At 35.4% G+C, this 22,171-nt stretch overlaps 5 protein-coding genes across 12 annotated transcripts; 2 read left to right on the forward strand and 3 right to left on the reverse strand.

Moving 5' to 3' along the window:
* The first annotated feature begins 69 nt into the window (after positions 1 to 69).
* Positions 70 to 3,604, forward strand: LOC128886412 (mitochondrial ribosome-associated GTPase 2). 5 transcript variants are annotated; one of them, XM_054141307.1, is made up of 10 exons: positions 70 to 209; positions 333 to 539; positions 652 to 833; positions 924 to 1,789; positions 1,893 to 2,129; positions 2,199 to 2,318; positions 2,418 to 2,756; positions 2,867 to 3,005; positions 3,078 to 3,310; positions 3,383 to 3,604. In XM_054141307.1, exons 5-10 carry the CDS (start codon positions 1,893 to 1,895, stop codon positions 3,551 to 3,553), a joined length of 1,239 nt encoding a protein of 412 aa, XP_053997282.1. In that variant the 5' UTR covers positions 70 to 209; positions 333 to 539; positions 652 to 833; positions 924 to 1,789; the 3' UTR covers positions 3,554 to 3,604. The 5 variants fall into 5 exon arrangements, with proteins under 5 accessions (XP_053997282.1, XP_053997280.1, XP_053997284.1 ...); XM_054141305.1 differs by having other exon boundaries at positions 924 to 1,248; XM_054141309.1 differs by lacking the exon at positions 924 to 1,789 and having other exon boundaries at positions 652 to 707.
* Positions 3,605 to 9,090, reverse strand: LOC128886374 (alanine--tRNA ligase, cytoplasmic). 2 transcript variants are annotated; one of them, XM_054141194.1, is made up of 14 exons: positions 8,479 to 9,090; positions 8,140 to 8,321; positions 7,797 to 7,985; positions 7,574 to 7,719; positions 6,928 to 7,470; positions 6,752 to 6,861; positions 6,397 to 6,671; positions 6,001 to 6,324; positions 5,677 to 5,935; positions 5,352 to 5,604; positions 5,016 to 5,280; positions 4,651 to 4,935; positions 4,397 to 4,574; positions 3,605 to 4,312 (listed from the first exon to the last, which is right to left on the reverse strand). In XM_054141194.1, exons 2-14 carry the CDS (start codon positions 8,281 to 8,283, stop codon positions 3,633 to 3,635), a joined length of 3,651 nt encoding a protein of 1,216 aa, XP_053997169.1. In that variant the 5' UTR covers positions 8,284 to 8,321; positions 8,479 to 9,090; the 3' UTR covers positions 3,605 to 3,632. The 2 variants fall into 2 exon arrangements, with proteins under 2 accessions (XP_053997169.1, XP_053997168.1); XM_054141193.1 differs by having other exon boundaries at positions 8,497 to 9,089.
* A 170-nt stretch (positions 9,091 to 9,260) lies between these two features.
* On the forward strand, positions 9,261 to 10,514 carry LOC128886435 (probable 28S ribosomal protein S25, mitochondrial). Of its 3 annotated transcripts, none has more exons than XM_054141363.1 (4): positions 9,261 to 9,418; positions 9,630 to 9,792; positions 9,922 to 10,028; positions 10,180 to 10,514. In XM_054141363.1, exons 2-4 carry the CDS (start codon positions 9,656 to 9,658, stop codon positions 10,446 to 10,448), a joined length of 513 nt encoding a protein of 170 aa, XP_053997338.1. In that variant the 5' UTR covers positions 9,261 to 9,418; positions 9,630 to 9,655; the 3' UTR covers positions 10,449 to 10,514. The 3 variants fall into 3 exon arrangements, with proteins under 3 accessions (XP_053997338.1, XP_053997341.1, XP_053997339.1); XM_054141366.1 differs by having other exon boundaries at positions 9,299 to 9,418; positions 9,483 to 9,792; XM_054141364.1 differs by lacking the exon at positions 9,261 to 9,418 and having other exon boundaries at positions 9,428 to 9,792.
* A 270-nt stretch (positions 10,515 to 10,784) lies between these two features.
* LOC128886431 (probable RNA-binding protein 18) lies at positions 10,785 to 12,843 on the reverse strand. Its single transcript, XM_054141357.1, has 6 exons — positions 12,703 to 12,843; positions 12,254 to 12,476; positions 12,027 to 12,127; positions 11,395 to 11,605; positions 11,249 to 11,325; positions 10,785 to 11,163 (listed from the first exon to the last, which is right to left on the reverse strand). The coding sequence occupies exons 2-6, from the start codon at positions 12,257 to 12,259 to the stop codon at positions 10,950 to 10,952; spliced, it is 609 nt and encodes a 202-aa protein (XP_053997332.1). The 5' UTR covers positions 12,260 to 12,476; positions 12,703 to 12,843; the 3' UTR covers positions 10,785 to 10,949.
* Positions 12,844 to 13,772: 929 nt separating this feature from the next.
* Positions 13,773 to 14,922, reverse strand: LOC128886296 (uncharacterized). The gene is made up of 3 exons (XM_054141003.1): positions 14,901 to 14,922; positions 14,460 to 14,514; positions 13,773 to 14,351 (listed from the first exon to the last, which is right to left on the reverse strand). Exons 1-3 carry the CDS (start codon positions 14,920 to 14,922, stop codon positions 13,781 to 13,783), a joined length of 648 nt encoding a protein of 215 aa, XP_053996978.1. The 3' UTR covers positions 13,773 to 13,780.
* Positions 14,923 to 22,171: the final 7,249 nt, after the last annotated feature.

Raw genomic sequence — 22,171 nt, forward strand, 5'->3', positions numbered from 1 at the left:
GCTGAAGTCAACTCGGAGTTTTGCTGGGTCTCCTGCGCACCCTTAATTTACATGATTATCGCTCGATCATTTTAGGAACCTCACTGTTACAATTGCTAAAATCGGCCCTGGAGACAAGTGATGTACAATAAAGTTAGAGAGGGTTTCTAATTAAAAGTTGCTAACAGCAGCCAGTTAGCAACCATAGAACAAAGGGATAAGAAAATAAAGTTACGAACAATCTATAGTTTCTATCAATCTGAAACGAAGAAGATTATAGTCGCAACTACACCTGCTCTATCTTAATTTCTGTTTAGTCCTCTGCTCTATCTTAATTTCTGTTTAGTCCTAAGTCATTTCACTTGTGGCGCTATCGAAGGACCGTAATTGGGCCGTAATAAAACCCCGTGAGGTGTCTCTGAATCGCAATAAGGAGAATGAAATAGAAATATTACAGCCATGCATAATTCTAACTAAATAATTATGTCCATCTTCAAGGAAAATTAATTTTCATCGCTCTTATACATTATTATTAAATAAATTCTACAAAAACTTATAAGGTTAGCTATTCTTTTATTTTTGAAGGTTATGTGTTATAGTTGCAATATAATATTATCTTGTTACTGTAATATCGAAAAGGCACCAGTTAAATATTTGTTTACTATCTTTTAGAACTATGAAGCCTATTCTATTCAATGAAAATGATTCTGTACTTCTAGTAGGAGAAGGTAATTTCTCATTCTCCGTTGCATTGCTTCAACTCAATTTAAAAATTAATATTACCGCCACATGTTATGAGACCAATATATATCAAGATTATAGAAAGAAAAACATAGAATATTTAATAAATAATGGTCAGTATCTTTAAGAAAATTGAAACCAGAATTTTACAATGTCTTCTAAATTAATTAATTGTGTAAAGAATTCTATGCTTTTCTTTTCAGGAGTTCATGTTCTATTAGGTGTTGATGCAACAAATTTGAAAGAACATTCAATATTGAAAACGAAATTATTTGACAAAACTATCTTTAATTTTCCTCATGTTGGTGGTAAAATGCGAATTGAAAAGAATAGAGTGTTATTGAGAGAATTTTTTATAAATGCGACAAAATTGTTAAAAAATAATGGGCAGATATTAGTTACTCTGTGCAATGGTCAAGGTGGTACTCTCTTTGACAATCCGTTAAGACGATGGGATGATTCGTGGAAAATTACAGAAATGGCAGCACATGGAAATTGTGTATTGAGCAAAATTGAACCATTCGAATGGTTGTTATTTCAAAATTACATAGTAACTGGATACCGTAGTTTAGATAAACAATTTCATTCTGCTGGTGCTTTAACTCATATATTTGTTAAATCTGAATCTCCAAATGCACTAAACATTGCTCCTGAAACCAAAATAAATATTTCTCCATATGATAATTATAATCTTTCATGGAAAGATATAGATCAAATATTATATGCATCAAACATAAATACTACAAACTTATGCGCACATACATACACATTTGATATAACTTTTAGTGTTAAAAAAGAATTCAATCATATTCAATTTTATGCATTGTTACATAATTATGCTGCTCGTATTATAAATGATGTTAATTTCTTAGGAATGTATGTATCTCCATCACAAAATATTCAGAAAAGAACTTATAGAATAAATTATAAATCAAATTGTTTACCTTTATATCGAGAGAGAGTCATTGATATACACCAGAATTTAATTGCAAATATTTTGGAAGATAACTTAAATGTGTCAGTTTCAAGATGATACTACTTTACATACAGACTTAAAATATAATTCAATGTAATTATAGCTTAATAAAATTCTATCCATTTGTACCTACAAAACTATTGTATCATTTGCTCTATTATATAATATATGTATTTAGAAATTTAATTATTTCCAGATGCTTTATTTTCGACAAATTAGAAGTTTAATATTACTTAATACTTTCTGGAAACAAGATATCATGAATACAGTTACTATAAACGTGGAAAGATGTAGGAGCATAAACAAGAATATTTCTAAATCATTTTGTATTTCTAAATGGCTTCAACAGGAAGAAAGTGTTGCCAAACCATTACGCGATACAAAGCGAAAATCGCAGGGGGATACAAACATAACTTTTATTGATATGAAGCAAGTATGAAATTCAACACAACTCCTTCAATTTCTAGATAATATTTACAAATACTAATTTCGATATATTTAGGTAAAAACTATTGGAGGAAAGGGTGGAGATGGAGCGATATCATTTTTACAATTATGGGCAAACGAAAATGGTGGACCTGATGGTGGAGATGGTGGACATGGTGGTCATGTAATTTTTGAGGTAAGAAATTAATGATGGATGAGGAAAATTTTTACAATACGTTTAATTCCATCTGTATGTTTTATTTCTGAATAAAAATAAGAATTCAAAATTTTACAGGTATCATCAAATGTTACGGATTTTTCAAATATGCAAAGCGTTCTTAAGGCTGAAGATGGAGAGCAAGGATATAGTAAAGACTGCTTTGGAAAAAATGCTAAGCATACTATTGTACCTGTTCCTGCAGGCACCATAATACGTAACATAGATGGAACAATAGTAGCTGACCTAGATAATGAAGGAACAATGTTTATTGCTGCACGAGGTGGTGCAGGTGGTCATGGCAATTCATACTTTAAGTCTGACTTGCAGCAAACACCATATATAAGCGAGTATGGTGCACAGGGAGAAGAATTACAATATATATTAGAATTAAGAAGTATGGCACATATTGGACTGGTTAGTACAAATTAGATTCTTTAGTATTATTATGGTATTATTGCAATTCTTCATGTTCCAGTTGAAACCACTAATAAGAATTATATAAATATCTTGCGAATATATTTTAGATTGGCCTTCCGAATGCAGGTAAAAGTACGTTATTAAGAGCTATATCTAGAGCCAGGCCAAAAGTAGCACCATATCCATTTACTACATTGAAACCACATCTGGGTATGGTATTATACGATGATTATGAACAAATTGCAGGTTAGTAGTGTAATTGTTACATTATCTCATGTTTATTATATATTCAACATATATTTTCTGTTAACTATTAAGTGGCCGATTTGCCTGGACTTATATCCGACTCTCATAAAAACAAAGGACTTGGTATACAATTTCTGAAACATGTAGAACGTTGCAAAATTTTATTATTTATACTGGATCTTACTTCTGACGAACCATGGGTAGACTTTGAAACTCTAATGTATGAAATAACACAATTCAATGTAAAGTTGAACGAAAGGTCGCTTCTTATTGCTGCAAATAAGATAGATTTACCACAAGCAGCGGTAAGATATATTTTCTTACAGTTTAAAGTTTTTGAAAAATAAAAGATGTAATGATTAATTATATAATTACAGGAAAATTTAGAAATGCTTAGACAAAAAATGGATATACCAATTATTCCAATATCTGCTAAAATGGGTACAAATATAGCCAATTTGTTAAAGGAAGTAAGAATTTTATATGATAAAGCAAACGAAAACTGTGCACAGGAGAATATCTTAGGACACAAAGATGATATTAATTAATTGTAATATGTATTTGCAGTAATAGTTTGTTAATAAAAACAATTGTAAAAATTATTTGTTCAAAGAGTTATATAATATTTTAGCATTTCACAGGCTTTTCACACAGCTTAAATTGTTTTATCACGCAAGTTACTTGAGGCTGATTTAAAATAGTAAGGAACCATCTGTTCAAATTCATGTACTGCTTTCTACACGCTGGATCGAAGACATACTCATACAATGGAACCAGAGCAGTAAAAATCGCTATGTCCGCAAGACTAATTCTTTCCTCAATTAAATAAGTTTTCGTCTGCAATATACTGTTTACTTTTTCCAAAGAAGAAAGGAGATCTTCTTTAGCTATTTTAATATTCCCCTTCATGTTATTTGGTATATTCTCTGCAAGACATGGAACAACCCATCCGGACACTGCTGGTAAAATATGATTATCCGCATAACTTAACCATTGTAAAACTTCACTGAATGTAGAAAAGTTACTCGAACATTTGAGCTGATCGTTCGCTAAATAAAATGCGATCGCGTTGCTATCAAATAGCTCGAATCCATTTCCTTCTAATTTTATATCTCTAGAAATTACACCATCGTTTTTATATTCTGATGTAATCAATTCTTTACCACCATACTTTGCTGCTATTTGTGCACGATAATATTTGACACTTCCACTGTTGCCAAAAAGCATTAATTTTTCTTTTGAAGTTTTAGTACACAGGGAATGTTCATTAATTTTCAATTTATCAGTTTTGTCTTTTGCAATGTTCTCTAAAAATGTACAATCAATATTTTAAATTCAGAAATAAGCTTCTATTATAATATATCTGTGTTTGATAAATATTGAATAATTACCTGTAATCCCAAGTTTCAAATTAGCATAGTTCTTAGCTGTGTTTATTACTTTATTTAGACATGAAACATTTGTACCCGAAGCCTGGGCAGATTCAGGTTTTCCACCTCCCTTCCCTTCCATGAGTGGAACAATTTCTTGAATCCAATCATTCGCTTTTAATCCTTTATTTCTGGCGGACTATTGCAACACACAATAATTATTTCTTTTGCAAACAAGAATTAATTTTTAATCAAGTGTGTATATTTAATTTTACCTTAGAAACTGCACTAAGAGCAAATATTTTCTTAACATCAGGATCCACGCTTACAAGTAACGCACTTGTTTCAGGAGACACAGCTTTTATCTTCTTTAAGGCAGAATCTAAAGCTTTTGTATTACTATATGCTTGCAAAACTTCAACCAGTATCGGACATCCTACATTTTGTTGAATTATTTCTTGAATAGTATCTACTACAGTATTAGCGATTGTAACCTTTGCTGCGCGTTCTTTATCATCGAGGGTCTTCTTTAAATCTTTTAACATTTTACGCATTTTGTCCTATGTATGAAAAAAATGCATATACTATACATATACACATGTTATAAAATGATATACGAATATTATATTAAACCATGTACTTTTCTCCAGCTTGGAATCGTGGCGCGCGAGATATCGTCCGTTAAATCAACTATTTTCTTCACATAATCCTTTGTATTAACACCGCTTTTATCAGCTGCTATAGTCATTCGAAGTTGATCTAAATGACTCTGCAACACAGTTGCTTTCTTTTGAGCTTTTGATGCTTCAGGGCCAGTGAGAGCTACTATGCGTCTTATACCTTTAGCAATTGCTTCTTCGCTAGCTATCACAAAATCTCCTATATGTTCTGTACAATGCAGATGCCTGAAAAAATTAAAATCTTGAAGGACTTATTCTGTGCATAATTATTTATTACATAATTTAAAAATACTGACGTTCCCCCACAAAATTCTACGCTGGTTTGCATTGCAGCAGGACTTAAGGGGTTGTTTTCTAAATCCTCAACTGGTATGCCTATGCTAACCACTCTTACAGGATCAGGATACGTTTCTTCAAACATAGCACGTAAACCTTGAATAGTCCTTGCTAATGCTAAATTACTTTCTTTAGCATAAACTTTTTTCTTCTCCTTTATCATTTTGTTTGTAATTTCTTCTACTTCCTTTACTTGTTCCGAAGTCATAGCTCCTATAAAAACAAGTTTAAAGTTGTATTTTACACCCAATCTTTCATAACTAAAAGTACATTTTTTGAACGCACCTTTATTTGTAAAATCAAAACGAAGACGATCAGGTGCAACCAAAGAACCTTTCTGATCAACATCCGTGCCCAATACTTTTCGTAGAGCATAATTAAGAGCATGAGTTGCGGTATGATTACTCATTACAAGCCTCCTACGTCTAATATCTATATTTAAATAAACTTTGTCGCCTTTCTTCAATACACCTTGACCTACAGTACCAATGTGCAAGACATAACCACCTCTGACTTGAACATTTTTTATACGAACTTCTGTTTCCTGTAAGAATAAAGATTGTTAATTATATATACATACGTATACGTGTAAATGTATTACTTACTTACTTCATCATCAACCTTTATTAAGAATCCTTCATCGTATATTTGTCCACCTTGCTCTGCATAGAAGCTAGTACGATCTAATAAAATTCCAACTTCTTCTCCTGACGATACTTCGTCGACGAAAGCTTTGGAACGTCTAAGAGCAATTACAGTACCAGTACACGAAGAAAATTCATATTCCTTGTATATCTCATTATTGGTAATTGTGTAATTGTATTTTGGTAAGTCATTAGTAGGCTTAAATCCTTCATTTTGTAATTTAGTAATTGCATGAACATCCAAATTAATTTGATCATCTACACCACCACTTTTGCTTTGGGAAATAATCTGATGTAAATGAAGCAATCTAATTATTTTATAATTGATACATGTTTGAACTACTATTACGATGTTTTATACCTGGGCCTGTTTTCTTGCTTCCTCGAAACCCGCCATATCCACTTGTAATCCCTTTTCTTCAGTCATAAGTTGTGTTAAGTCGACTGGGAAACCGTATGTATCATACAAGCGCCATGCAACGTCACCTGGGACGATTCTCGACGATTTTAATTTCATTATGGTACGGTTTAATAAATTACGGCCGCGCAATAAAGTCTTGAGAAACTGAGTTTCTTCTTCGTTAATAATATCAATTATATATTGTGAATCTTTACTTATTTCTGGGAAGACATCACCTACGTGGTATGTAAAAGTGTGAAATAAAAATTTGAGGATACAAAGAATTGCATAAATAATATTAAAATGTTATGTTTACCAAGTAGCTTCACAACTACATTCACTAATGTCCCAAAAAATCCAGGTTTTGCGTTCAACTTTTCTGTCGCATAACGTATAGCACGTCTTAAAATTCGCCTCAACACATACCTAAAATATAATTGGTACTAAAATATGAATTAAAAAACTATATGTAAATAAATATATGTTGCTCACCCTCTGCCAGTATTATCAGGCACACCTCCATCCGCAAGAGCAATTGTAAGAGTCCTTGCATGATCTGCTAAAACTCTGTACGCCATATCTGTACCATCTTTATCTTCTGCGCCTACCCGTCCTTGATAAGGTGGTGCATTTGTGCCTTTCTGAATAGCATCAAAAAGCGGCACAAATAAATCCGTATCATAATTAGCGCGTTTATTTTGAATAACTGACACTAATCTTTCTAAACCTAGCCCACAATCAATATGTTTCTTTGGTAATGATCTCAAACTTCCATCAGATTCCCTAAAATAATATACAATATGAAATAAGTAAAATTTATTTCTCTTATTACAAGTTACTTGCCTATTAAATTGTATGAACACAAGGTTCCAAATTTCTAAAACATCTGGATCATCCTCATTTACTAAGTGAGCTGCTTCTCTATTGCCAATGCGGTCGTAATGTAATTCACTACAGGGTCCACATGGTCCTGTTTCTCCCATTTCCCAAAAATTGTCCTTCATGTTTCCTGGTAATACGTGAGTAAGAGGTACTCTAAGATAGTAAGAAAGATTAATTGTAGCTTCTAGAGAATATATGTGAATTATTAATCATTTATTGAACAAAGTAACAACATGAATAGTAAATATCCAAGTACCCTAAAGACAGCCAGATTTCTTTGCATTCATCATCAGGTTTCAAGTTATTTTTTTCATCTCCTCCAAAATAAGTTACATACAATTGACTGGATGGCAATTTTAATTTAACTGTTAAAAATTCCCAGGCCCAAGTACATATTTCTTTCTGAAAAGGAAAATAAATTTAGCAATTAAAATAGTATTTTTAACTAATAGTATACAATTGTATAATCAATAATTCACTTTAAAATAATCTCCAAAAGACCAATTGCCCATCATTTCAAAGAACGTGTGATGATAAACATCTTTTCCAACATCATCCAAATCATTGTGCTTTCCTCCAGCTCTGATACATTTTTGGCTATTAACAACTCTCACCCATTTTGCCATGTCACTGTTTGGATCTACTGTCCCCAAAAATATTGGTTTGAACTAAAACAAATTGTGATTAATAAAAAGGTACACATATAACAAAATATAAAACAATATATAGCAATGCAATATTATTTGATACATAGAGGATGAAATTTATTTATTATTTAATTGTTATTTTAAATCTTTATATAGATAAAGTATTCAATTATACCTGATTCATTCCAGCATTAGTAAATAATAATGTTGGATCATCATGGGGTATAGTAGAACTCGAGTGAACGTATTCATGACCTTTGCTTTTAAAAAAGTCAATATAAGCTTGTCGAATTTCTTTAGCATTCATTGATACAGTCATATTAAAGTCTGTTTTTACCTTTCCTGTTTTTATCAATTCTAAAATAAGGCAATATGCGATAGAATATATCAAATCAATTACAACATATGGACATGAGTGATCTTAAATGGGGAAAAAAGTTTTGAATAGTTGATGTTAATTAAAAAATTGTATATGTATGACAATATTATGAGGATCTTGTAAATAATCACATACCACTTTGTTAAGACTCACCAGACTTAGATACCAAAGTTTATACCAAAACAGCTGGTTATAGAACAATATTGATAACGTCTTTCAAAAGAGAAAGGAAAAACAAATATTCTGAGCATGTGCCATTCGAACCGGTAACAAATGGTAACAAATAAAAAAGTCTATACTGTAACTGCAGTAAATAGTGTTTCGTACCGCTACTTTTGATAGAAATAAATTAATTTCCATGTCACTCCTAGATGGCAGCGGAGACCCCTTTGCCCGTTGTTATGGAATGTGAATGAGCCTTTGTCTTTGGCAGTTCTGTTTGAAGTTAGTTTAGCGCCAACTACGATTTTCTTGAATTTATGGTATTTCGTTTTTTTTTATTGCATTTTATTTAAAACAATTTGTTAATACTCACTCGCATAGCGACCGTTAACTAGTATAGACGTCTATTGTAAAAGTTTGTATTTAAAGTAAAGAAATTCAACGTTTGTGTTAATTTAGTTATATTTAAACAGTTATAATAAAGTTAATATTACATTTCTCATGGCTAAGTCGCACGCAGTTCTAATAATCTTGTCACGTGCGGCGTGAACGCCAGAAAAACCCTAAGTCCTTAAAAATAAAACCCCACGGACGCGCAACAATAGACATAGACTGTATCAACGGTACAGGTAATCCATACAGTGAATAATACATTTTTCACACATAAAACCTGATAAAACCGAGATAAATAAAAATATCTCCAAAAGATACATTTCTGGACAACAGACCAATGAGCACCAATGAGATTATGTCGCAGTCACATGGTTTGATCTACTTGAATTTTCTTTTTCTCTCGTTGGACGAAGTATAACTTACATATCTATATACTTCATCCATAAGAAAGGTTATAAAGATTTGGCTATATCGCGCAATAGTATAATATAAGCAATTGTTATTAATAAACCGAAAGAAGGTATATAACAATATATTATATAACGTAGTTATTCATTGTTTATACATGTTAATTTGTGCTTTAGATTTCTAGTTTATTTAGTACAATCTTAGAAACACCTCAAAAAAAAATAATGATGTGATAGCGGAAAGAATAATACATATTTAAATTTATATTTAATTTAAAACAAAATCTTTAAAGACCACAAGGAAGATATAATTTTATTCTTTAGATCACTGTAATTAACAAACAGCCAAAATGCCGTTTATGATAGGTCTGGCTCCTATACGAAGGACGCTGCCTTATTTAGAAGCTGGTAAATTAGTTTTAAAAGAAATGATACAAATATTTTCCATTAATTATAATACACACGGGCTCAATCATCAAGGAGTTAGGTAAGTTTTAGGTTATCTTTGTACTTATATATGTTATTAAATAATACCATTTTGAAGTATTTTGTTGTTCTGAATTGTAATTTTAATATATTTATTAGAATATTTGATATAAGTATCACTTATATTTAGGGATTTCGTGTTCTGGAACCTACCACAAATTCAATATAAAAATCCATCGGTGCAAGTTATTACCTTTAAAAATATGACACCAACACCTTTCGTAAGATGTTATTATGGTATGTATAAAAGATTTATAGCGGAAAAACTAAATTGATCATTGAAATGAATTTCTATTTGCTTTTACTTGAATCAATTTAAAACAATTTAAATCAATTCAAATTGATTGCTTAATCTGTTTGCTAAAATTTTTCTTTCAATTTTGAACAGACGATGGCAAAACTATGCTAATTGATGTAGATAACAGAAATAAAGAAGATATAATGGAACATCTCATAAAAGTAGTTGGTAAATCAGAAGAAATTTTGAGAAAAGAAAGTATATCTAAAGAAAAGAGAGAAAGTTCTGCAAATTTTGGAATCGGCTGTCTAAGAAGCTGTATATGCGTAGTACCTAATCAAGTACCATGCCCTGGAACAGTACCTTTACCATATCATATGCGTAATAAAACAAGAAAACTGCAGAAAGAAGATTTGTAAGATCATTTTTAAATTTCTGTTGTAAATATAATAAAAGTAATTAGTACAATAATTATTTAATATCCATTTGGTTACTTTTCATTTTTATCATACGTGTTTAATCTTTTACTCTTTAATAGAAGGATGAATATTTTCTTGTACATTAAAATGCATGTTTAATGTATACATTTGTTTGTTATAAAAAGATATCATAGATTATGAAAATACATGCACATACAACGATGTACATATTAAGCATTGCTTTATCAGTGATTTAAGATACTTTTGTATCTTTGATGTACTTGTATCACTGTAGGAATTATGTTTGATTAGTAGAAAAAGATACAAGAAACCAACTTAAAAGTACAAAACTTTATAGTACAAAGAACTTAATACACAAGAATCGTTTAAATAGAAAATATAAATAATACATCAACTATGGTCATGGAACAAATATTGGTCGGTAAAAATAAATTGATTACTTTTAATTACAACACTGTGAAATAAAAAAAAGGACTTAAATTATCTCCTAGGTTTGTAACGGTTGTAAGGCTTATTGTTGTGATAGTGATTTCGACTATGGTAACGAGTCGACGTGGACGGTTTTGGATTTTCCGGTTTTTGATACAAATGTATTACAGGTGATCCATTCAAAGGTTTATTTAGTTCAAATTCTTCTTCAGATTCTTTCATCAATTTAAGCTTTGCTTCTATAGCTTGAATTGCTGTTTCACGACTATTGAAAAAGAGGTATCCATATAAACAATACTTATTAATAATTTCGTTTGTCCTATAGAAATATAACTGAACAGAACATTTACCTTATTCTTTTATCTTCTTTTTTAGCTCCAGCTAAAGCAGGTATGTCTATTTTTGGTTTTGGTTTATCCATATCAGACTTAAATGAAGAAAATACTGTTTAATTGTCTGTAGGAATTAAAATATCACTAATAATTTTATTAGTTACCTCTGTCACACTATGAGCCCATCGGACGATAATATTTTTCGCTCCTACTTTCAAGTTATGCAAAGCATCTTTGGCTGCTTCTGCATCCTGAACTGTTTTATAGGTTACAAATGCATATCCTCTTGGTTGACCAGCTTGTGGGCCTGATCGGTGGAACAGGAGGTCGAACTTTTCAATTGTACCATGTTTTTGGACGAGTTTTAGGAGTTGGTACCAGTTGACAGATAAAGAGTTAGTTTTTTCAGATTTTTTCCATTATATAACGAAAACATTATTTTTTAGTAGTTAAGTATTGTGTTACAATAGTCTGACAATGAAAAATCAATTGGGATAAGGACACAAACTATTGGATAACTATATAAAATGAAATAGGTGAAACAATATTATTCTTCAAGATTTTACAAAAAAACATACAATAGTGCATTGATTATTTAAAAAAACATTGTTAGCATAGTACTCATCACACTATAAATATATGTCTCATTTCATGTCCCAATAGTTTCTTGTTTAAATATTTGACATTCGGACAATCAATGTTCTACCATTTGTAATATTTACACAAGTTGTTTCACTTAAAAACCTCTTATCCCAATCATGACCTTATCTTGAAATAAACAATCTATATAAATACTTACTCATTAATTCTTAAATCTAAATTGCCCACCCATAATCGTCTGTCCTCCACCTGATTCGACTTTATTGGTTCTAATGGCAAAGGAACTTTAGTAACAGGCTACAAATAAAAGAAAAAAAGAAGTTAGTATTACCGAATATGCGATACGTGTATATTTACGGCGTTCAATAAATTTAAATACGATCGCATAACCTTTATGTACCTGAAATGCAAAGGAATCCTTACCTCCATATCAATGGAGTCTGAAATGGTATTAAATTAATACTGAGAAGCCACAGTTGTCACTATCGATCTCAAAATATGTTTCCGTGGTAAATTAGGCATTAGACTTGGAATATTTACAGGAAATCTTAGAAATATAGTAGACCATTCATACAGTCACCACACGGTAGTTTAGCAAATCATTCATTTTTACGGGCGACAATTATAATCATCGTAATATCTGTTTCTAAAATAATTTAAATATACTAAGTGAATAATCTAATTGTGAATAATAAAATATATCGTTAATATAATAATATTTATATTTGCTAATAAATGTTACAATTGAAATTGAACTCAATTTATTCTTTATTATGAGAAAGTATTTAGAAGTACAATTTCACAGATCATTTTTCATAATTTTTATTGCAATCAGAATGAGCATGTATAAGTTAGGAGTTCGACAAACATACGTGTAAATATTCGTAAGCAGTTATATGTTTCTTTGATGCATGAATCAAAAGACAGTTATGGTTGGTAAATAAAATAGGTTTGTATAATTGGAGACACGAAACTTATCAGTACTACACAGAGGCGTCAGCGCAGTATTGTAAGATGCGAAGATTTCCGACTGCAGCGCCGCCTGCGGCGGAGTAAGGAATCTCAGCTTGTGATATCTCCGCTCTATAGAATAATATTCTTTGGTAGTTCGTGCTATCCATTGAGCTCTATCCTAACTGAAGTGTGAACTCCTGTAGGAAGAAGTAGAGGCGACGGAGGTCCGAGAGAAATGCAAAATGGGTGGTTCCGGTATTATCCTATAGCAAATTTATTTGTAGAGGGGGAACAAACGTACGCCGTAACATAACCTACCCGAGCATTGCTGAGCATTGTCGAGTGAGTTACTTTCAGATTCTTTTCCGCATAAAATTGGATAAATACAATATAAATTGAATTGTGACAAATAATAAAATTTAGCTCTATACCAAATTGTATATATTTTTATGATCTAAATTATGGTATGTAAATTATGTATACTATTTCATTATTATGTCATTATTATTAATGTTTCTATCGTTTTATATATAAATAAAAAGGAAATAAAGTTCAAATCTGTACATAATTAATCTGTAAATAATTAAGGGAGGGGAACCGTCATCTTCGCGCGCAGCAGTGGGGGCGTCGTTGCGGACTCCGCGGGTTCCCTCTCTCGCGCCCATATATTTTCTTCCTCGCACTCATGCCCCGTGCAACATATAATATTATATTACAATCCTTGACACAGCCATCGGTAGGAACGTCTCGCGATGATGGCCTCGAGCAGAAGATCCAAAAACGCAAAGTTTGCAAATTACAATCCGACAGCAAATCTTTTATTTGCCCAATACAATTTCTCAAGGACTAGATATTAAAAAAACGGTAGAGGTGACATCATTCGTTGGCGATGAGAATATTGGAGAACGTGCAAAGGAAACATTACACCGGATGAGAATATGATATGGGAGGAAATGCGCTAGAAAGAAAGACACATATATCCAAGCTATTTTTCTTTTATTGATAACTGTATTCCAACATTACATCTAAACCTAATGCTAACAATTCAGAGTCAATCAGTGAATGACGCTCAAAATTTTCATGTTTAATAATTGCCTTTGCATAATCCTTAATTTCAGCATTTTTTATTATTTCTATAAACTTGTTGTACTTAGATTCTACCAGATACAAGTTTTCAGACAGCCAATTGTACATGTGATCGATACAATATTCGAAAGCGAACAACTTTTGTACGGTTTTTTCACTCATGAACATAGAGACGGTAGAATTTGAGAGTTTTGCGAGTTTTACGTCGTTTAGTTGTCGGAATTTAACTGTTACATCATTAATGCTTATCGGCTCGCTCGAGGTTCCCGATGTATCAGCAAAAATCTGCAGAATGTTATGCCTCTTTCGTAGGAGATCTTTCCACGTATCCATAGAAAATTTAATTTCGTTTCCACGAGAGTCTCCTATAGCCAGATCTACGTCACAGAAACCACCGATTCGAACCCCGATGTTGAGATACTTGTAGAATGTATCCTTCAGGGGATATTTCCTCCCCAGTATACGCACCACACGTGTTACTCTACGTTCCGAATGAACATTATCGCTATCACTGACAAGAGAAACAAAAAATTATAAAGGATATTGAATTTTGACTGCATATTTTGCAATATGTTGTCAAAGAACTTACTGTGTGCGCGATTTCTTTGTTAATGGTTGGTTGAACTCCTTGTTCGGAAGATTCACTCACGTTGCTCGAGCGATTTCAGCATTGGACCACATCGCTGATGTTTCAATACGAGGCGATAGAACGATGCTGCGAACAATGATTAAAAAAACGTGTTTAGACATTTTTATATTCCACCCCCCCCCCCACTCTTTGTCAGATGAACAAAAAAATGCTGAAACAGCAAATCTCCGCTCCCACACATATTTCACTTTCTTATCCACATTTATTTTTAGCATACACACCTTTGCGTAGCGCATCATCTAATTTTTTTATACGTAGTAAGACCCCTCATCATCGCGGAGTCGTTCTAATGAATTGATACGTCAGTGGTGTAATTCCCAAAAATATATGGACGTTCTTAGGAAAACACGAAAACAGCGATACGGAATATCAGGGGATTACGAAAGTCTCCAGGAAGTGGCATCATAATAGGGGCATATCATGTGACAAAATCACGTGACCTAGATTATAAAAATTGTGCTGCAGATTGAACTGCATCCAAACCGTTTCTTAGTGGCCCCCAGCGAAGAAGTGAGTGCAACCATGGAAGAACTCTTGGAAATGGAAAGTCGATTGTGGGACCAGGGCGATCAATTGGCTTCGCAAGAAGAATACCTTGCATGGGAAGAACGATCCAACGAGTGGCTCGAGTCGCTGGAAGAACATAGTCGAACAAAACGCCCTCGATTATGGATCGGCGTTCAACAATCGTTGATCGCTCGTATCGCGCGTCTCGATAGTCTAAACTATTCGTTGCGCAGACGTTTCGTGTACGAAGGTGCCGGCCATTCAACCACTGGACTCTTGTGGCGTGAAATAGACACTGCGTTCGAGAGCCGCGTATTAACCGGCGTTGTTTTAAATCCGCACTACATCGAACCGCGTAACTTTCTTCAGGATGCGAGAGACGTTGTGCTCGAGCATATACGGGGTGCATTGGTGAAACATAAGACACTAAAAGTGAATACCACGTTTAATGGAGAGTTTGTAGCGGGTGATAAACGCTCGAACAAGACTATCAGCACGAAGAACTGTGAAATCTTTGGCGAGATCAATCTCGAAGAGTGGTATGAGCAACGCGTCGTCAAACTCACCCTAGCATCGCTGGAAGAATTTCAAGAACGGGATAGCGGATGGGTGCTGTCGCGTATACTCAATTTAATTGTTAACGTGAATAAATATATGCCGCTGCATGCTGGATGTACCATACAATTACCGCGAGAAATACAACTAAAGAGAGCTGTAATCAACGTATGCTCGAACTTCTTTGCATGTGCGTGGCCATGCATGTTTCGCGTGGTCAATAGTGGCTGCTCTGCATCCAGCCGAAAGGAACGCTTGTCGGGCATCAGTATATCCTCATTATTCAACGGTGTTGAATATCCAGGATTGATATGATTGAACCAAATTAAAAAGTTTGAACACGCCAACAGCATCTCCATCAACGTCTACACCACTAAAGAAAAGATGGTTCTACCGATACGGCTCGCCACACGGAAGATGGAGAGTGTTACGAGCCAGGGCGATAGCGACGCGCGTGTGAGCCCTGCGAGTGGGGTGGCTTCGAGAATTGCACCGATACGATTAATTAGTATGTATCAATGGAGTCGAAGATTTGAGGATAGAGTAGATAATGCAGACGACTCTGACGCAAAGTCAGATAGCTAGCAGGAATCGGTATCTCCCAGTAAAGGGTAACCGCAGGATAGATTAAGTTTAGGAGTTCGGGTTGAGTACACAATGACTAAATCGTATCGTTAAAATATAACACGCGTCGTTAATAAAGCCTCGCAATTTGTTAATTTAATAAAATAATAACTCGAGCGGTAAAGTTATTATGTTGTGGGATCGTTACACTGGCTAGGATTGGTGATTTCAAAGTAAAGGTTTGATGATTGATCTTACAGACTTTTAAGTTTACACAAAGAGTATATATTCAAAAATTACTATACTAATTACAAGTGTGCAGTGTCGTGTTGTCGCGGTTAGTGTATGAAGTTAAGATAACCTAAGTGTTGCGCGGTGTTGACGCACTGGCGATGCGGGGGTCGAGAGTAATTTTATGGCCGTAATAGATTTTAAAACCGTCTTCGCGGATCTATATGGTAACGATGATCGAAAGGAACTGAAGGCCGATCTCACTAGAGTGCTACTTTACAGACGATCAATGTGTCTCTAACGAGTAACTCTTTCGTACTAGCCCCCGAGCAACGAAAATCGTGGATTTATATACCCCTAAATGTTGGTGGGGAACTGCCAGTGATTTCCATATTAGGAAATTTGACGGTTAGGATTTTCGTTGCTCTGAAGACGACAGCTGTGTGCCCTGGGAAAAGGGTAGATAAGAAAGTATCCCACGCAACGCGAGTCAAAGATGATATTAAGAGAATGCAGCTGCAGGATGCACTCCAGTGAGACCGAGCTCCAAATTCCAGAAGGGTAGATAAAATAAGGTTAATGAATGCGAGCTTCTAAAAATGGAGAGTTTCTGTATACGTAACAAGAGACATGTCAATTTGCTGTATGTAGAAGGAGCAAACGGCGTGGGACATTTCGCGTGGATCAAAAACTTGTCTCGCCTCGTGAGCTCACAATTGAGTAAAAAGAACCATCGAAAATACTTTTACGATAGGTATGGATATAATAATTCTTTTTTCTTTTTTTAAATATGTTATGTTTGAAAAAAATTCATGTCTTTCTATTGCAGATGCTTGCACTACTTTAGTTCGAGTGAGAAGCTGAAAGCTCACACCGTAGACTGCGAGAAGATGAACGAATGCGCAATCGTATTACCAGATGATGAAAGCAAGTGGCTCAGCTTCAACGACTACATCTGGAAAGAGCGACTTCCATTTGTGGTGTACGCCGACCTCGAGTGCATTCTGGAGAAAACTGATCGAGAAGCACCAAGATCCACATACCAGCATCATAAAGTATTTAGTATTGCATATTATGTTCAATGCGCGTACGATTCGTCCTTGTCGGTGTACTAATGTCGTCGTGTTACGAATTGTGTTTCTTGGTTCGTCGAAGAATTACAGAATTTGGCACATTTTGTTAAATCAATTTTATCAAATAACATACAAATGGATGATTTAACGAGCGAACAGCAGGAGGCATTTCGCAACGCGACGCATTGTCACATTTGCGAAAAACCGTTTGGAGAAAACGATACGAGGGTTCGCATCATTGCCATCTAACCGGTCGGTACAGAGGTCCCGCGCACTCCAATTGTAATCTAAATTATAAAAACTCTTTTTTCATTCCCATAGTTTTTCATAATTTGTCCGGTTACGATTCGTATTTTATTATCGAAGAAATAGCTACAGCTTTCGAGGGTGCCGTCAGTGTATTGCCGATAAAAAAAAAAAAAATACATCTCGTTCACAAAAAGTGTCGAAGATCCAAATGGACCGTCGCGAAATTGTATAAAATTAAGATTCATCGATTCATACAAATTCTTGAGTACCAGTCTCAATAAATTAGCGTCTTTCTTAGATAAAAGGAAATTGAGAATTTTACGAACCGAGTTTCAAAATTTATCTACCGAAGATTTCGAATTATTGACGCGAAAGGGGATCTTTCCGTACGAATACATTGACTGTGCGGAAAAGTTGGAACAATCATGTTTGGAATCGCGCGAATCATTTTACAGTTCCTTGAACGGGTGATACAGTATCGGAGAGCGAGTACGCGCACGCCGAGAACGTGTGGACACCGTTTTCCATTCAAACGCTGGGCGCGTATAGCGATTTGTATTTGAAAACAGATGTCTAGCTGTTGGCCGATATTTTTGAAAATTTTCGTGAAACCTGTATCACAAGTTACGGACTCGATCCCGCGTATTATTACACTCTGCCCAGTTTTACGTGGAATGCCATGCTGAAGCATACAAAAGTTAATTTAGAATTACTAACAGATATCGACATGGTCCTGTTTATCAAACGCGGTATCCGCGGCGGATTATGTCAATGTTCAGGTAGATACGCGAAAGCCAATATAAAGTACATGCAGTCGTACGATCCATCGAAAGCATCGTCGTACTTGATGTACTTTGATGTGAATAATCTGTATGAGTGGGCAATGTGTCAACCATTGCCATATGCAGTATTTCGATGGGTCGACAACGTCGCAAACTTTAACGTGTCTTCGATTGCTCCCGATTGATCTAGAATATCCGCAACGTTTATACGACATTCACGCGGACCTGCCGTTCTGTCCCACTGGCAAACCACCTGGCAAAAGAGAGGACAAGCTGCTCGCAACTCTATACGATAAGCAGTGCTACGTTATCCACTATCGTAACCTGCAGCAATGCACGCGACATGGTATTCGTATTACAAAGATACACCGCGTCCTCCAATTCGCAAAATCACCCTGGCTCCGCGATTACACCGAATTAAATACAAAGTCTAGAACTCTCGCTACAAACTATGTATTTGTCAAAACTATGGAGAATGTACGTAACCACGTCGATGTAAAATCAGTAACAAAATGGAAAGGGAGATATGTTGCGGAGACGATCGCAAAACCAAATTTCTCCGGACGTAGCGTGATTTCGGAAAACTTAGTTGCCATTGAACTGCGAAAGCTTGCGGTGAAGTTCAACAAACCAATCTATGTGGATATGTGTATACTAGATATATCTAAGGTTTGTTTGTATGAATTCGATCACGATTACATGTTACCCACACATGGCGTACTACGACGCGTCTTCGAGGAAAATTTCTACTCGCCGGAGCATGCAATTCTTCCACAAGACACCGTTTCTCGGTACTGGGAGTTTTCTTCGCAGCCATATGTGACTCGACACTGACACAAAGACTTGACGGACACGTCTTATCAAACATCAAATCGGTGTTCAACGCAACGGTCGGTCGGTTCAACGCAACGGTCGGTCGGTTGACCGGTCTGTTGACCGGTATGTCGGTCGGTTGACCGGTCTGTCGGTCGGTAAATAGTTTCAACGTCCAGCTATTGATGCGTCTGCATTAGATTTCGGAATTCGGTTCTCTAATTTATTCAGCTCATCTTTCAAGCTCTGAACGAAATTTTGAAACATAATCATCTTTTTGTCGAATACGTCTTGTCAACTTTTTATAACTGCCATGTTTTCGTGCAAGTACAGCTTGTTGATAGCTTTGTCATCCTCTACAGGCGGTGCTACCCGTCGAATGCTGCGCGACTTTGCGTCATAATTGGTGCCAACAACACAAAGAGCGTTGTCGGGTACATAATTTCTGACTATTCCATTCCAGTGATAGTATGATTCCATTCTTCCAATCGATGACCCAAACTTGTTGATTGACATTTTAATGACGATTGACAGTATCGCCAAGGTGGAGCTTAATTTATAATGAATTCTGCCTCCCGAAGTTCCTCGATAATCGATAGCATCTCGTTGTCGTGAGCATTCTGACCGGCTTGACGTGAAGCCTCGAGCAATCGAAGCCGATCTACGAGTTCGTTGGTATCGTTCCAGTGAACGTAATCAATGTTGTTTTTGGTTAATCTCATGGAACACGGTATGCCTTTTCCAACTTTTTTATCTTGCAATAAAGGTTTGATTATATGGTTATACTTGTATCCTCTGTTGCCTAATGTTTAACAATACGAATTGTGCTTGTGCTTATGCGCACTCGTTTTCAGCAGTATGTCCCTGAATTTCCGTTCATCAGCCTCAGTGTAAATGTTATCTGGAGTTTTCATGAATATCAGTTCATAAAGGTGTCCCCGAATATCGTATGCCATCGATAATTATGTTATCCGCATTGTCCATGTCAATATGTTTATTATCGAGCATCAGTCCATCATTGGTGAAATAAACACCGTACACGTAATCCATATCAACGACTACGTCGCCGCGTAATACAGGTGCGATGTATTGTCGACTCAGTGGACCTAGATGATTACGTACCGTTTCTTCGTCTTCCAGTGTTTGCAATTGACTTCGAACAGATGTCGAGAAATAGCTGTTTGGACTTTCAAAAACATCTTCGTTAGTAAGCTTTTTGTTGTTGTTGTTGTTGTTGGTACTGTCTTAATCGGTGTAGAGGCTATCAGGTTCATATCGGGTAAACTGCTTAATCTTGATTTTGTTATATTTGGCGGTTTCGAGAAATTTAAGCACAAATTTGATTGTATTTTATCTGATTCCTTGATATGCGGAGTGGATAATGGTTCGCTTCCGATATCTGTGTTATTGTGTAGATCATAATTTCTTAACGTGTTGCTGACAATTGTCTTCAGTGGTTCAGTAACAGGTTTAAAGTGTTTTTCCAACGCAATCTCTTCGTCAATTTTACCAGTTTTCAATTCACGATACTTTCTGCGAATCAAATTGCTCATTGTTGCAATCTGTTTCGCTATCCTCTCAGATCTTCAACGCTGTTACTGCTCATGTTGGAACACTGCTTTCGCAACGTATCGGGCATAACTGGACGTGTTACGATATTGCAACGTCATTAAATCTTTTTCTATAGCGACCATTCCATAAACCACTGTCTTTGTCAATCACTACAAATCCATATTTTTCTTTCCAGCAAGCGGTACACAATTTGCAGAAATTCTCAAAAGACATGTCAGTGTTTACATGCTCGTTGTATACATGCTTCAGATTTGTACCATCTTGTTTGAACATGATCAGCAGGTTCGCGTTGTCGCGTATCAGATGTTTCGGTATCTTCGCATATGTCTGACAAAGATAGAAACAGTCAACGTCCGAGTGCCTACCCATTGCAAAGTATTCTCTTACCGCGTGTTGCTTATCGCATGCCACGTCGTCAAAGATAAAAATCGAATTCGGGAGTGTCTCGCTCGGTGTAACGATGTCGCTGTTATTCGAAAATATAAAATAACCAATTTCGTCTATCGACGAGAATATATTTTCTAGATATCGATATTTCGGTTGTTGCAATGATTTCGAGTACACGTATACGTTTTCGAAGCGAACACCGTGCGGACTTTCTAACAAACTAATCAGTACGTTCGTTTTACCGCAATTCGATGGGCCGCAGATGATACCACGTATAGAGGTCGGTAGCATATTTCCATGTTTGCGTACCTCTTTCTCAGACTGTGCCTTTTTGTCTACATTAGTCACTCTAATCTCAAGTGATTGGCGTACGAACCGCATCGTAGCTGTGGCAAAAAAATGAAAGAAAAGGTATGTGTCGATGTTGGGGGTATTTATACTAGCGTGACCCAGACGTATCAGCCAGTGTAGAAATGGCTTTCATACTGATCGGTGATACACTGTTCGACTTGACTGTGGAGCAAATGGAATACGTGCCAAAGATAGTACTCTTGAATCGGTTCGCTAGCGACATTCATTATGCGTGGGATAAACTGCCGAAACATATCAGAGCTGATCCTGAAGTCCAGTCTTATCGTAGGTGTCTCTTGCATTACAATCGTCCAGATCAACGTACGCACATAGACGGACCAACGCCTATGAAAAAAGATTGTTACCTATGCGTAGAAGGACAGGAGCAGGACTTGTAAATACTCTAAGAAACAAATTACCGTTTGAGCTACCCGTACCAGGGTATCAATTTTGCGGACCGGGTACACGCCTGGACAAGCGTTTAGCACGCGGCGATCGAGGTATAAATCCGTTGGACGCAGCCTGTAGAGAACACGATATTGCGTACTCTCGAAACAAAGATTTGACC

This window comes from Hylaeus anthracinus, unplaced genomic scaffold (genome assembly GCF_026225885.1).
Source record: "Hylaeus anthracinus isolate JK02 unplaced genomic scaffold, UHH_iyHylAnth1.0_haploid 11982, whole genome shotgun sequence".
NCBI lineage: Eukaryota > Metazoa > Arthropoda > Insecta > Hymenoptera > Colletidae > Hylaeus > Hylaeus anthracinus.

Excerpts from the sequence above, each read along its gene's own strand:
- LOC128886412 (XM_054141305.1), top strand. Across the intron at positions 2,319-2,417 it reads GTGGTCATGTAATTTTTGAG|GTATCATCAAATGTTACGGA; the intron begins GTAAGAAATTAA and ends AAAATTTTACAG. Across the intron at positions 3,006-3,077 it reads TGATTATGAACAAATTGCAG|TGGCCGATTTGCCTGGACTT; the intron begins GTTAGTAGTGTA and ends TTAACTATTAAG.
- LOC128886374 (XM_054141194.1), bottom strand. The coding sequence starts at position 8,283 with ATGACTGTATCAATGAATGCTAAAGAAATTCGACAAGCTTATATTGAC. Across the intron at positions 6,672-6,751 it reads TGTAGTTGTGAAGCTACTTG|GTGATGTCTTCCCAGAAATA; the intron begins GTAAACATAACA and ends CATACCACGTAG. Across the intron at positions 6,325-6,396 it reads AAGCAAGAAAACAGGCCCAG|ATTATTTCCCAAAGCAAAAG; the intron begins GTATAAAACATC and ends CATTTACATCAG.
- LOC128886435 (XM_054141363.1), top strand. The coding sequence starts at position 9,656 with ATGCCGTTTATGATAGGTCTGGCTCCTATACGAAGGACGCTGCCTTAT. Across the intron at positions 9,793-9,921 it reads CTCAATCATCAAGGAGTTAG|GGATTTCGTGTTCTGGAACC; the intron begins GTAAGTTTTAGG and ends ACTTATATTTAG. Across the intron at positions 10,029-10,179 it reads TTTCGTAAGATGTTATTATG|ACGATGGCAAAACTATGCTA; the intron begins GTATGTATAAAA and ends AATTTTGAACAG.
- LOC128886431 (XM_054141357.1), bottom strand. Across the intron at positions 11,606-12,026 it reads GATTTAAGAATTAATGAGTA|CCAACTCCTAAAACTCGTCC; the intron begins AGTATTTATATA and ends TGTCAACTGGTA. Across the intron at positions 11,326-11,394 it reads GGGCTCATAGTGTGACAGAG|TCTGATATGGATAAACCAAA; the intron begins GTAACTAATAAA and ends TCTTCATTTAAG.
- LOC128886296 (XM_054141003.1), bottom strand. The coding sequence starts at position 14,922 with ATGCCACTTCCTGGAGACTTTC. Across the intron at positions 14,515-14,900 it reads GCCACTTCCTGGAGACTTTC|TGAATCTTCCGAACAAGGAG; the intron begins GTAATCCCCTGA and ends GAGCAACGTGAG. Across the intron at positions 14,352-14,459 it reads ACAAAGAAATCGCGCACACA|AGTAACACGTGTGGTGCGTA; the intron begins GTAAGTTCTTTG and ends TTCGGAACGTAG.